Source organism: Larus michahellis, chromosome 11 (genome assembly GCF_964199755.1).
Source record: "Larus michahellis chromosome 11, bLarMic1.1, whole genome shotgun sequence".
NCBI classification, from domain to species: Eukaryota; Metazoa; Chordata; class Aves; order Charadriiformes; family Laridae; genus Larus; species Larus michahellis.
Genome location: NC_133906.1, coordinates 21,578,866 through 21,591,873, shown reverse-complemented (window position 1 = coordinate 21,591,873; position 13,008 = coordinate 21,578,866). Strand labels below are relative to the sequence as shown.

The window sequence follows — 13,008 nt, the reverse complement described above, 5'->3', positions numbered from 1 at the left end:
CGGGGAAGCGGGACGCGGCCGGCGGGGCCGCCCCGTCGCTGATGTCAAGGCGGCCGCCCCGCCCGCCGCCGCAGTGACAGCTCCGCCCGGGCCCACTCGGGCCCAGCCCAGCCGAGCAGCCGGAGCGCGAGCGCGGCGGACGGGCCGGGCCATGGCCGACGACTTCGGCTTCTTTTCCTCGTCCGAGGGGGCCGGCGCCGAGGAGGACCCGGCCGCCGCCTTCCTGGCCCAGCAGGAGAGCGAGATCGCCGTCATCGAGAACGACGAGGGGTTCGGGCCGACCGACGGCGAATCGGCCACCGCCCCGGCCGGGCAGGCGGCCCCGCCGGAACCGGGTGAGCGCCGCGCCGGGCCTGCCCGGGGGGTCCGCTGGCTGCGCGCCCGGCGGGCACGGAGCGGGCTGTCGTGCCATCCCCATGGGTGTAAAGGAGGACTTTGTACCCACGGCAGGCAGGGGTTCCCCTCCAGGCTCCCCTCCCCGCGGGGCTGGGGTTCCCCGCGGGATGCCCTGCATCCCCAGTGGGTGATGGGGTCCATGCTGCACCCCCAGTGGGCGGGCAGCAGGGTTTCCCCAGTGGATCAGGCCTGCCTTCCCGTAAGGACTATCCGGGGCCTGTGCTTGGTGACAAAGGGCTTGATGTTGGGGTTCCCTCTCAAGCCTCAGGATGTGGGGTGAATCCTGAGCTGGGACATGACAGCTGTGGGGTGATTTCTCCCCCCGTGTGCTCAGGCTGGGTTCCCTCAGTTGGATGGACTCCCATCTCCATGTCTGAGTGCCCCCAGCTAGGTCAGTGTGAGAGGCATCCAGGCGGAGCTAAGGAGCAGTGACAGCCCTGTCACTGTCCACACAGGCAGGAGAGCCCTTTGGGGTGCAAAATGGAAGGCATTTCCACTGTGGCATTGTGGTCCCAGGCCCTGCAGGTAGAATGTGCTAATCCTGATCTTCAGGGGCAGGGTCTGCTCTCTGCATGGACGTAGGGACGCTGCTGCCACAATACTCTGGCTCCTTCCCATAACCCAGGCCTGCAGGGACGCCTTGTGCTCTCCATGCAGCAGTGGTTTCACCTCTCCATACGCAGGGCCGCAAAAGCAGATCTGGGCCTGGAGAAGTGTTGACAGCCATGGTGATAAATGCAGTCAGACAGGCTGGAGCTGGGTGTAGTCGGAACTGCACTGTGGGGGCGAGCACTGTGGGGATGGTGCTTGTTTGAGCTGTGCCGTGGCTGTGCGGCTGCCCGTGCCCGCAGCTAGCCGGCTGGTAAAAGCCGTGTGGTTGTCACTGGGGAGAGCTCAGGGCCTGCAGTATGCCTCCTTCAAAGCCTCTTCTCTCCCAGCAGCGGGAACCTCTGCATGGGGTTGGCCTGGTGGCCAGCTCTCAGAGTTCTGTGGGGCTGGGGGGGAGATGAGCTGTACCCCAGCTGTGGGTGTCAGTGGTGCCTCATTCCCGGCCCTAACCTTGCAGATTGTCCTAGGGGCATCCCCCCAGGTGGGCTTTCGAGAACCTCGGTGCACACGCCAGCCCTCCTCTCCTGGCGGAGCACGCTGCAGTGTTCCTGTGGGCTCTGTCCCTGGCAGGGTTGCCTTCCCTTCACAGCCCTGCACTGCTGGGCACTGGGCCGACAGCTTCTGGGTCAGCTGGCTGTGTCCATCGGCAGCCTCTGCCTGGCTTCCTGCTGGTTGGCGTTGGTCAGGTTGTCTTTCTACAATCAGTGTGCCTGCCTGTGTCCGGCCTCATGCCTGGAACAGTTTCCTTAGTCTTCAGATAAGATAAAACACCAGTGAAAACACCGTAAAGACATAAGTGCCTGGAGAGGCTTGTCTAGGAGAGAGAGAGGTGCTGGCTGAATCCCACCAAGGACGGGAGACCACTGGGCCTGGCCCATGTATGTGAGGCTGTGGTGGATGGGTGTGCTGGGCTGGAAATGGCACAGCCAAAATCTCAGGAACTGATTTGCTTCTGTTTTGTGAACAGCAGCCCCTCTAGGATTACTTGCAGCTGCCATAGTTGTGTTTTTCTTTCTCTCTTACTTTTTCTCTAGCTGGTTTCCAGAATGGAGGAGCCACTGTCAATGGAGATGTCTTTCAGGTGAGAGCTCAGTCCCTTATCCTGGCCCAGTGGTGCTAAGGGAGACTGGGTCGATATGGAGCCAGCACTCCTCTGCTCTGCGTCCAGGATTGACTGGAGTTTGCTATCCAGCTGCAGAACAGCTATGGTGCCCCTGGAAAGGCCTGGGGCTCGGGTGAGAGTCCTGGCTGCCCCATTCTCACCCCTGCTCAAAGAAGATTGGTCCTGCCTCTCAAGACCTGTCCCAGATCTGTTTGCAGGTGGCCTGTGCCCTGAACGAATGACTAGGCCCTAAAAGCAGATGACAAATCCTCCGTCCCTTACAGAAGCCCCCTCTCTCCAGCCTGGGTAGCTCCTGGAGTCCTTCGGGGCAGTCAGGAGCATCTCTTGGCAGAGGCAGGAGTGAGGACATGGCTGCCGTGGGACACTCGCTTTGCTGACTCTGCAGCATCTCCATTAAACTCACTTGCCCCATGGCCAAGGGTGTTTCGTGGGGGCCACCCACGTGGGTCTCAGCTCCTTCTGAAAGCTCGAAGGCCAGCTCTGCTGTCTACAGGAGAAGCTGTGCATGCATCTGACAAGGATGCACAGCTTGTGTCTGAGTGCCCCCCCCACTTCACCCCGCTCAGTGCCCAGCAGTGTGGCATGTGCATTGCCTGTGCCTAGTTTGCGGGATGATAATCACATCAGAAACGGGACAGACTTAACTAGATTGGGGATCTCGGAGGAAAGCCTTAATCCCATTGCTGAGCTTGGTGTCGGGCTGGGCATCCCGGCCAGTGGAGGGTGTTAGGAGCGGCGCTGAGCCAGCGTGGTGCTGGATCTGACAGGAGCTGTACAGGCAGCTCGGCTCAGAGGAGCAAGGGAGGCTCTTGCCTGCAGGCTGGTGTCCGTGGAGAGTGTGGTACCTCCCTTGGGTGCTGCCTGGGCTCTCCCCGTCTGTTGGGGCCAAGCCTGTAACGACGCAGAGTCCTGGGGCTGCCTCAGCCCCAGTCAGGGCCAGGGAAGCCCAGTGCTGTTGGGGAGCACGTCACAAAAACGGTGGCTGTCCTCTGCTGTGGGGCTGCCCAGAGGGTGCGAGAGCTGTGTTGGCAGTGAGCAGCAAGTCAAGGAGAGGAACACTGGGAATTCTTTCTGGGTGACAGGATCTGGAGCTGGGACAGCAGCTTAAGCAGCACTGTCCCAGATGTCCCATTGTGTCATCCTCCCTACCTCCGATCTTGGCTTGTGTGAGTGCTGGGAGCGTGGAGTCCTGCCCTGCGCTGCCAGCCCTTCCAGGTGGCTGAGCTGGGCTGTGGGAGGAGCTGGTGCTGATGGCGAGGTGCTCATCTCCTGCAGGAGTCCAACGGCCCCACAGATGCCTACGCAGCCATAGCCAAGGCTGACCGGCTGACCCAGGAACCTGAGAGCATCCGCAAGTGGAGGGAGGAGCAGAAGAAGCGCCTGGAGGAGCTGGGTGAGACCCAAGGCCATGTGTGGCCACACCCGTGGCACCTTGCGACGTGGCAGTTGGGCCTCTTGGGGTCTCTCATCTGGCAGTGACCCTGCTGCATCCCAGAGAGGTGTCTCATGCCCCAGGCTGCGTTGCATGGGTTCCCTGCCAAAGATCTGCTGTCCTTGGGGCAGTGGTGCCTTTCAGACAGTACTAGACAGGCCTGGGGGGCTGCAGCTGTCCTGCCTGCTGAGGGGCTGCCCAGCAGACCCAGTGGGTGCCAGTCTGGCTGATGGGGTCTGTCTTGCTCTGGCCTTAGATGCAGCATCGAAGGTGACTGAGCAGGAATGGCGTGAGAAGGCCAAGAAGGACCTGGAGGAGTGGAACCTGCGTCAGAATGAGCAGATGGAGAAGAACCGGGCAAACAACAGGTATGTCGGGGTAGCATGGCCATGAGGGCTACGACAGGAGCTGCTGTACAGCCAGATCTGCCTTCCTGGGATGTCTGGGAGCCTCTTTCCCCACAGTGGGGCCCAGCCCTACAGGGCCAGAGCTTTGCCAGGCAAGGGGAGAGGCTCCAGGGCTTCTAGTGGCTCTGGTGGCTGTGCAGAGCCGCCCTGGCTGGGACCACCCTGGGATCTCACTGCCTGCTGCCCCCCGCGTGGGCCTCACATCGGGGCAGGGTTGGGGCACTGTCTGTGCAGCCCTGCCATCATGGGCAGGTTTTCCTGGTGTGGTGAGTGGGTCACGCTCTGCGGGAGGACGCTAACCCCCTCTCTGTTTCTCTCTTCCTAACCCTCTGCCTGCCTGTCTGCTCTGCGCTCTCTCTCTTGTCTGTGCCTCGGGGGCTAGGATCGCTGACAAAGCCTTTTACCAGCAGCCGGACGCCGATGTGATTGGCTATGTGTATGTGCCACTTACAGACCATATCCTGCCCCGCAGGGTCTGGGGGTCCTGGCCCCAGAACGGGCTGTCCAGCCAAGGGGAGGGGGGATGCTGGGAGGTCCTGGGCCCTGGTGAGGTCCCGGAGGGAGGACGATGCAACTGAACGTCTCCAAATGGTGGAGTCTTAGGAGGCAAATGGAGCTCCTGGAAATGCCCCCGTGGGGGCTGGTTGAAGAGGCAAAGCCGTGGGGTTTTGTGCCTTTTGGGGCATAGCTCTGGGGGTGGAGAAGTCTTGGGAGCAGGCAGACACCCCAGTGCCCCTGGACAAATGATGTCTTGGGTGAGTGCAGCCTTGAGCATCGTGTGTCTCTGGATCCCGGAGGACGTCGAGCTCATTGGCTGGAGCAAGGGGACAGAAAGCGGGGACACAAAGCAGGGACACGAAAGGTTCCCAGGCAGAGGGGAGGGTCTCCTTGGAAAGGGTTCTGCCAGTGACAACCTTCAATGTCTCCACAGGGCCTCAGAGGAAGCATTTCTGAAGGAGTCCAAGGAGGAAACCCCGGGCTCTGAGTGGGAGAAGGTGGCCCAGCTCTGTGATTTCAACCCCAAGAGCAGCAAGCAGAGCAAGGATGTCTCGCGGATGCGCTCGGTGCTCATCTCCCTCAAACAGACGCCCCTGTCCCGCTAGCTGCCGCCTGTCACGGCCTGGAGCGCAGCGGGGCAAAGCCAGGCTCACCGGCGGCTTCGTGGGGCCAGCCCATGAGGGGCCTCACCCTGCCTGCCCCCTTCTCCCTGGTGTGTGCCTCGGCTGCACTCGAGTCACTGGTTGTAACTCTCCCCATGGTTTTCCTTTGCTTAAAAGGTGCATCAGTCTCTTTCTACACTTATTTATTACTGTGGCATTTCCCGGGAAGCGACACTGGGTGGCAGAGCTGAGTTCGGGGGAGAGCCCCCAGCCTGGGCTCTGCGAGAGGTTGTGCCCGGGGGCCTGGCTGGGTGAGAGGGGGAACACAGCGCCCGCTGTTCCCCACCTCCTCCCTGTGCTGGGAATAAACCTGCCTGCGCCTGTCCTGGTGCTGGGTGAGTGTAGGCATGGCAGCCCCGCGTCTGGGCCTGGGTCTTAGCCACAGGGCAGTGATCCTAGTGGGACCCCTGGCACCCGTCTGCCTTTCTGGCAGGGTTTAGAGCAGAGCTGGCTGCGGGGCTGGGAGGGCAGAGGAACAGCCCTGACTCAGCTCCGCATCACAAGGTCCTGCAGGGAGCGCGGCTGCAGGGCCTGAGGAATGCAAGTGCAGGCAGCCAGGCTGGGCCGGGACTGCCAGCGATTGCCCCAAGCCCAGCAGGACTCTCCCCAGCCTGGCTGCGCACTCTGAAAAGCTGTCAGGGCTCCGAGCAGCGGTAGCAGTGTCTGTGTCCCGTCTGTCCTGTGGGACTGCTGGTGCCAGGCAGCATGGTGATGCAGGGCACCGGGAAGGGGCCATGGGGTGAGTGTGCAGGATGTTTTCTGTCCCTCCCCCAAGGCCACCAGCAGTTGGGAATGTGGGGTGCCAGACTTTGGGGGCCCTTGGCTCTGCTCTGCTCCTTTCCCTGCTACTAGGATGGGAGGCAGAGGCTGTGTGCTTGCAGGGAAGCAGGTAGGAAGGTCCAGCTGCTGTGGGGCAGGTTGAGCCTCCGGCTCCCTAACCCAGGGGCCCAGAGCAGGATTGGGCAGTTCTGGTGCTGGGGTTTGTGCCGTCCCTGGACAAGCCGCGCGTCTGTCTGCAGCTGCTCTGTGGGCTCCTCTCTGGTCCCTGCTGGATTTGCACACCTAAGGCAGTGTGGTGAGATGCCGCAGTTGCGCTCCCTGCCCTACAAGGCACAAGCTTTCTTGCCCAAACACCAGCTTTCTCTCTTTTGCTTGGTGGGACCAGCAACCAGCCCCTCTGGCTCGGAGTCCCAGCCCTTGAAACATGCAGAACTCCAGCTAGCAGGAGAGGGGGAGGCCTGTGTGCACTGTGCCATGTTTCTGGCCCACTGGGGGCTTGGGAAGAGCTTGCAGCAGCGCGCTGGGGGGGACATGGAGCAAAGCCCACAAAACATTTGCTTGAGCCTCACTGCAGAGCCCTGCTCAGCTGATAAAGCAAGTGTGCAGAGCTGTGCTGGCCTGCAGCTATGGCTCTGTGAGCCAGGAAGGTCACCTGCCCTGCTGCTGCAGCCCTCGCGGGGTGCTCTGGGGCAGGGGCTCAGCAGCGGGCTGGAAAGGGAAATGGGTGCGTGGGGAGTCACTTGGTGTTGTGTGCTGGGATCGCGCCCCCTTGTCTGTAGGGCTGATCACTCCTACTCTGTCCCCCTGCGCTCCAGCACGCGTAGGCAGCTCTGCTGCAGCGCAGGATGGACGCCAATGCAGGATACCTCGGGATTTGGCTGCCTGCCTCTCCCTTTCACTGCAGAGCAACGGGAAGCGCTGGGGGCAGGAGCGCCCCTCGCGCTCTGTCCCTCTGGCCCCGCAGGCAGCCGAGCCCCTGGGTCCCCCAGCTGCTGTGCCCCTCATGTCAGGCAGGGGCAGCCAGCTCCCGAGGAGCCGTGCCCACAGCTGTTCTACATCCCCTCGGCTTTGGTATCTGTGACTGTTCAAATTACCTGTGACAATAAACCACATCTACAATCCCACAGGGCACTGTCGTCTTTCCACTTCAGCAACACACGGGTGTGTGTTTAGGAGAACCCACAGCCATGAAGCCTTCTGTGGAAAGGATGGGGCTGGAGGAGAACCACATCCTACAGCAAAAAAATAGGGAGGGGAAGGGCCAGAGGGTTTGCGCTAGGCTGGGGCAGAAGTGGTGGCAGCAGGACTGGGGGGCTCTGCTCTGCCCCCAGGAATCGTGAGCTCGTGCTTGTCCAGGTGGCCTGAGCTACTCCCCAGCTCACCGCGCCCGTCCCTGGGCTGCCAAGGGATTGCACTGGTCGATCTGCCCACCAGCTGCCTCCCGCAGCCCTGTCCTGGGCTGGAAGTGCTAGCGAAGGAGCCAAAAGCGGCTTCTTCTGGGAAAGACGTGCTGAGCAGGCAGCCAAACGGGGAATGCGGACAGCCCTGCAGCTGGCAGAGCCCTGGGCTCCCTGGTGCAGAGGTGGAGCTCACCCTGCTGAGCACCGGCGATGGCTTGTCCCCACCCTCACGTTTCAGAAATCAGCTCTGGTGGGTGAGAGCCTTCCCCCTCTCCTTGTCAAGGGCCACCGGCACCACGATTCCCCAGATGGGAAAAACCAAGCACTCGTTCATGGGCAGAGTGAGTTTACTCCTCACCCTGTCCCACAGAGCTGCTTGTAAGGGCAAAGCGGCACGAGCCAGCTGCCAGGCGGCCGGCTGCAAAGCCACCGCAGGCCAGGGAGGGCTGGGGCAGAGGCTCCAACATGAAGACACCCAGAGGGCAAAGCCTGGAAACGCCCCGGGCAGCTCAAAGTGAGGAGGCATCGCAGCATCGTTAGCCCCCTTCCCCTGCAGAGATACTCTCTGCCTACAGGTGTGGGATTGTATCTAGAAGAAAACGGCCATGTGAGCCAGCCATATGAAAGCCTGGACTGAACAATGACCCCAACAAAGGCCAGTTAAGGTCACCCTGGGAGAGCAAAAAGAGGAAGAAAAGCGCTGGCTTCACCGGCATAAAGGGAACACGATGAGACTCAGACAGGGTCAACAGGATCTGAGTGCACCAACCAGCTACCGCCTGGGCTCGCATGCTTGCTGCATGAACAAGGCTTGAAACCAATTGGAGATTGCTAAAGCGTGTGAACACTTAGTGATAATGTATAAAAGAACAGGTTAAAATGCATTAAAGTGGCTTCTCTTGATTCACGTTGAATTGTGCGGAGCCCAGCTTCTTCTCCTCATACAGGCAGGTACAAGCTGCTGCAGCCACACAGCAAACAGATCCAACGGCCCCACTTCCTCCCTGCTGTGCAGCCCTGACGTGGGAGAGCAAAGCCCCCTTGCCCACCAAACACCCCCGGTATGACCCAAATGGTCCAATGCCAACAGCAGGACTCAGAGCTGCCCGTGATGATGTTTGTCACGACACACAGGCATTGCAGCTCCCTTCGGGAAGAGGACGCTTGCTCAGCAGCCAGTTCCAACTCACAAAAAGCAGCGAGCTGCGCAGGAACCAACTTGCCAGCAAAGGCAGCTGAAGCAGCAGCGCGTCCCAGAGAACGCAGCCAGGGCCTGTTTTGCAAATGTGAGCTCCCAACTTGTTTTTGCAGGGAGTCACATCTCTTGTGTCCTGCTTGCACCACCACAGCTTCAAGGCAGCCGTGCCCGCTCCCTTTCCTTCCTACACTGTTTACTCTTCTGGCTTCTCAATGCTCTGCAATCCAGCATCAGTTAGAATCTCGCTGCAATTCACTTTATTACTCACCGGTTGCAACTGAACAGATTACATATTCTCCCCAAACAACTCACCCGCTGCTTATGAACTCTGTCCTGCCAGGATCAAGCCATAAACAGAGCTGTTCCTTCCTACGCAGCCAGATCATTTCTCAAATGCTGGTGCGCTGCCTGACTAAAGCCACACCTCAGTGCAGACCATGACCCACAGGACACAATTTTAACAGACTGTGACAATACCAAGAGGTCTGACGGGGGTGGAGAGCCTTAGTGAGGCGCAGCCTCTGGTGTCGCAGGAGGATAAGCTCTCGGAGAAGCAAAAAATGCCACAGCCCAAATTTCAGGTTAAATCACAGAGGTGTATTAGCTGCATTTCTAGTGCTCTGGAACACTGAGCCTCTCTGAGCTCCACCGAGGCACCACAACTGTCTCTGGGAAAACTCCATCCACAGCCAGAATCCACCCTGCCAGCTGCGGCACAGGCTAGCAGGCACACACCTGCGTCCGCAGCTTCTCTCTTCCTGATTTCAGTTTTTAGATTTCATGGCTGTGACCACCATGCCTCCCAGGAGGGCCGCGAAGGTGAAGCCCTGGGCCAGGATACGTGCCCGCATCATCAGCTGGGACCGACGGGTGTTGCCTCTCTTGAAGCTGATCAGTCCGTAGGTCAGGACGCCCACCGTGCAGAGGCAGCCTGCAGAGAAGGACGGAGAGAGGGCTCAGCGGAGCAGGGCTGGGGCTGCGAGGTGAGGCCCACACCTCCATCTTGACCCCACATCCCCCCCCCCACATCTCCCCCCACATCCCCCCGCACCTGAGCATTGCTGGCTTGTGAGACAACACCCTCAAAGCAGGGACATGTCCCCCCCGAGGGCAGCCCCTCGGGTTTGGGCCCATGAGGAGCCGACCCGCTGTTCGCTGCCCTCCCCCGTCGCCAGCCCCCATCGCCCCGGCCCTTCCCCATCATCCTCCCCCCCCGGCCCTGCCCCCTCACCGAGCGGCACCAGGGGGTTCTCGCGGGTCTTGCGCAGGAACTTGTCCCCGAAGCCCTCCTCGCTGAACACGGGCAGCGGGCTGGGCTCCAGCGGCGGGGGAGGCCCGGCCGCCATGACTGCGGCCGGCAGCGAAGGTGACCACCCGCGGCCCTCCCCGGCTGCCGTAGCCAGGAAGCGCCGCACGGCCAATGGACGCGGGGGAGGGGGGAGCTCCCAGTAGCCCGCCGCGAGGCATGCCGGGGGCTGTAGTCCACAGTGGGCAGACCCTCAGGGCGGTGCTGCGGGAGCGGGACTACACTTCCCGTGGTGCCCCGCGGCGCGGCCCGGCCCGGCGGTCGGCAGCAGCAGCGTGGTGCCGCCATGCCGAAGGCCAAGGGGAAGAGCCGGCGGCAGAAATACTCCTACAATCTCAACCGCAAGCGGCTCTACCGCAGCGCCCGCCGCCGCGCCGCCCCGCGCATCGCCTGGTGAGGCGGCGGAGGGCGCGTGGGTGGGCACGCGGGGGGACGCGGGGCCGGGCGTGGGCCCGCCACGCCGTGTGGGAGCGGGTGCCCCGGGGTGCGTGTGGGGGGGACCTGCCGCACGTCTGGGTGGGGGCTGTGGGGAGGGGGGACCCCCCGCCGCGCGGGGAGGGTGACCGTGATGGCGGTGCCTCTCCCCGCGCAGCTCGCACATCCGCCATGCCTGGGACCCCACCAAGTCGGTGGCGCAGAACCTGGCCGAGATGGGCCTGGCCGAGGATCCCAACAAGGCCGTCCCCATCCCCAAGAAGAAGCTGCTGGTAAGTGTGGCCGTGGCCCGCCGGGGAAGGGCAGGGGGGGCTCGGCCGCGGCTGCTCCTCTCGGGGGGGTGGGAGGCCAGGCCCTTCCCCAGGACAGGCTGGGGAAAAGCAGCGTGGAGAGCAGCCCGCCTTGGAGCGTGGATCAGGTGGCTCTGGATCAGCCTCTGTAGGCGGATGGGCCTCCTATCTTTATCAATACGCTTTTGTCGCCAAGATGCAAGCGTGGGAACGAGCTGCAGTGTCACGGAGGAATAATGGATTTTAGAACAAGTATAAATAACATCAGTCATTCTCTTGGGACTTGCCAGAGAGAGGTGGGGCTGGGAACGCGGCAGCCAAGTTGCTTCTGATAACAAAGAAAGCTTCTTTGTGCACAGCGGCGCCAGCCCAGCCTGCCTGCGTTGGTGGGTACTGCGAAAGGTGGCCCCATGAAACATCACACTCATGGAAAAAAAACAGGCGTGACCTTGTTTGTCACTTGTCTCGGTTCACACAGTATTGCTCGTGCAACAGGTTTGCCCATGGGCTAGCTTAATGGCGCAAATAAGGCTCTGCTTAAAGCCAGCTGAGGTGTTTTGGTCCTTGCAGACATTGTGTAAGCAGTTTGCAGTTTTGGGAGCAATATATGGGGACGTGTCTCTCTTCTGAACATGCTTTTCTTAAGTTGCCTTCTCTCTCATTTAACACAGGGGATGGAGGTGGAAAGCGATGGACGAGGGCAAGGAAAAAAAATAGTGCGGAAGCCCTACGTGGTGAACGGTCAGTGCCACTTCCGTCCTCCCCAGGGAGCGCTTCACCAGCCTTGGCAGGTTTCCTGATGAACCGCACCGCTGCCATTGCATTTGGGGTTCTCCCAAGGCCCTGTGGGTTATTTTGTCACTCATTTCTGTGCTGCCAGACTGTCCTTAGCGGCTGTGCTGCGCCAGGGGCAGGGAGGGCGCGCTTTCTCTCCAGGCTGGTGGGCTTGTAGAGCAGTACCCCACTGGCAGCAGTCAGCTGGGGGTTCCCAGCCAGGCCGGAGCTGTGCCGGGAGCCAGAACAGCAGCTCTGCTGTTGCTGTGTATCCTCTGTCTCCTGTGCTGCTTTTTTCGCAGCATTTCTACCTGCAGCCCCAAGGGGGCTCTTGTCACTCTGAAACCAGGCACCAGGGTGACAAGAAACTGTGGCTGCAGTACCCTGCATGTTTTAGTGGTGGGCTGGGCAGCTCTGAAGAGTCACGCTCTGCAGCCCGGGCGGAAAGGCTCCACTCCTCGCAGTGGCCTGCATGCCTGCAGCCTACGTGGAGGGCTCTTGTCTTGTTCGTTTTCCTGGGAAGCAGCCCTGCGTGTGCGAGCTGTGGAGCTGTGCAGATGGAGTCACCTCCTTTCTGCAGCACTGGCAGGGCTTGATCTTGGGAGGAGGCTGGGGACCTCTGAGGTGCTGCTTGCTTCCCTCCCTGCTTCATGGTGTCTCTGTCCTCTGCCTAGAGATGGAATATGAGGCCAGTCTCCCCGAGAAGAAGTCAAACACACTCTCACGAGACCTCATTGACTACGTGCGGTACATGATACAGAACCATGGGGAGAACTACAAGGTGAGTACTGGCTGTCCCAGAGAGAGGAGCACCCGGAGCGATTCACCCCTGGCTCTTCTGCAGGATGGGAATTGCTGATCCTCTCTGTCCTGGATCCTGTTTTGCAGTCAGCAGATTGTTAAGAAGTGGCACTTTGAACCTTGTCCAGATCCCTGTCTGACTCAGGCAGTGATCGCAGCCGGCCTGGGTGGGCCTTTGGAGCGTGGCCGGGCTGGTTTGGTGTTTGCTCTTGGGGCCGCTCCTCTGACTTACCCTCTCCTTCGTCACAGGAAATGGCTCGAGACGAGAAGAACTACTACCAGGATACTCCCAAGCAGATTAAGAGAAAGATCAACGTGTACAAGAATTTCTATCCCGAGGAGTACAAGGATTTCGTTGCATCACTCAAGCAGGAAAAGATGGATGTGCAGTGACTGCCGGTTTTTTTTTCAGGTTTGCTTGCAAGTGCAAGCTTGATGTGACCATATTCTGAACTGAGCGGGGACTGACAAACAGGTGACAGTTACAGGCTCAGCACCAGCAAGCTGAGCTACACAAAAGCTCTGGTGATGAGGAAAGACCTTTATCAGACAGAGACAGTAATAACCAGGCGTGAAAGACTCTTGGCTGTGGCTTATGGCGCTGGGACCGAACGTGCTGGGCCGCTCCCTTTCTGTGCGGCAGGCAGCACTTCTTTTGCCTTGTTAAAATAAATTGCTCTCTCAAGCTGGTGTGAGTGTCTTGCCCGTGGGCTCTCGCTTGGCACAGTCCCGCTTCGGAGAGCTCCCAGTGCCGACCCGCGGGACACGGGCATGGGGTGCATGTCACCCTCTGTAGCAACGGGGCTGGGGGCGGCGCTTGGGCCTTTGCTGATTTCCCTGTAGGCAGCAGAGGTTGGAGCGGGGCCACGTGTTGCTTCCTTCCCCCACAAGCGACCT

The 13,008-nt window shown here is 60.7% G+C and overlaps 3 protein-coding genes across 4 annotated transcripts; 2 read left to right on the top strand and 1 right to left on the bottom strand.

Moving 5' to 3' along the window:
• Positions 1-2: 2 nt before the first annotated feature.
• On the top strand, positions 3-5,265 carry CLTB (clathrin light chain B). Of its 2 annotated transcripts, XM_074603919.1 has the most exons (6): positions 3-335; positions 2,040-2,086; positions 3,404-3,521; positions 3,817-3,928; positions 4,350-4,403; positions 4,899-5,265. In XM_074603919.1, the coding sequence occupies exons 1-6, from the start codon at positions 152-154 to the stop codon at positions 5,068-5,070; spliced, it is 687 nt and encodes a 228-aa protein (XP_074460020.1). In that variant the 5' UTR covers positions 3-151; the 3' UTR covers positions 5,071-5,265. The 2 variants fall into 2 exon arrangements, with proteins under 2 accessions (XP_074460020.1, XP_074460021.1); XM_074603920.1 differs by lacking the exon at positions 4,350-4,403 and having other exon boundaries at positions 46-335.
• Positions 5,266-8,745: 3,480 nt separating this feature from the next.
• On the bottom strand, positions 8,746-9,921 carry HIGD2A (HIG1 hypoxia inducible domain family member 2A). The gene is made up of 2 exons (XM_074603923.1): positions 9,737-9,921; positions 8,746-9,436 (listed from the first exon to the last, which is right to left on the bottom strand). The coding sequence occupies exons 1-2, from the start codon at positions 9,849-9,851 to the stop codon at positions 9,270-9,272; spliced, it is 282 nt and encodes a 93-aa protein (XP_074460024.1). The 5' UTR covers positions 9,852-9,921; the 3' UTR covers positions 8,746-9,269.
• An 82-nt stretch (positions 9,922-10,003) lies between these two features.
• NOP16 (NOP16 nucleolar protein) lies at positions 10,004-12,801 on the top strand. The gene is made up of 5 exons (XM_074603922.1): positions 10,004-10,204; positions 10,404-10,518; positions 11,208-11,277; positions 11,985-12,091; positions 12,361-12,801. Exons 1-5 carry the CDS (start codon positions 10,098-10,100, stop codon positions 12,502-12,504), a joined length of 543 nt encoding a protein of 180 aa, XP_074460023.1. The 5' UTR covers positions 10,004-10,097; the 3' UTR covers positions 12,505-12,801.
• The last annotated feature ends 207 nt before the right edge of the window (positions 12,802-13,008 follow it).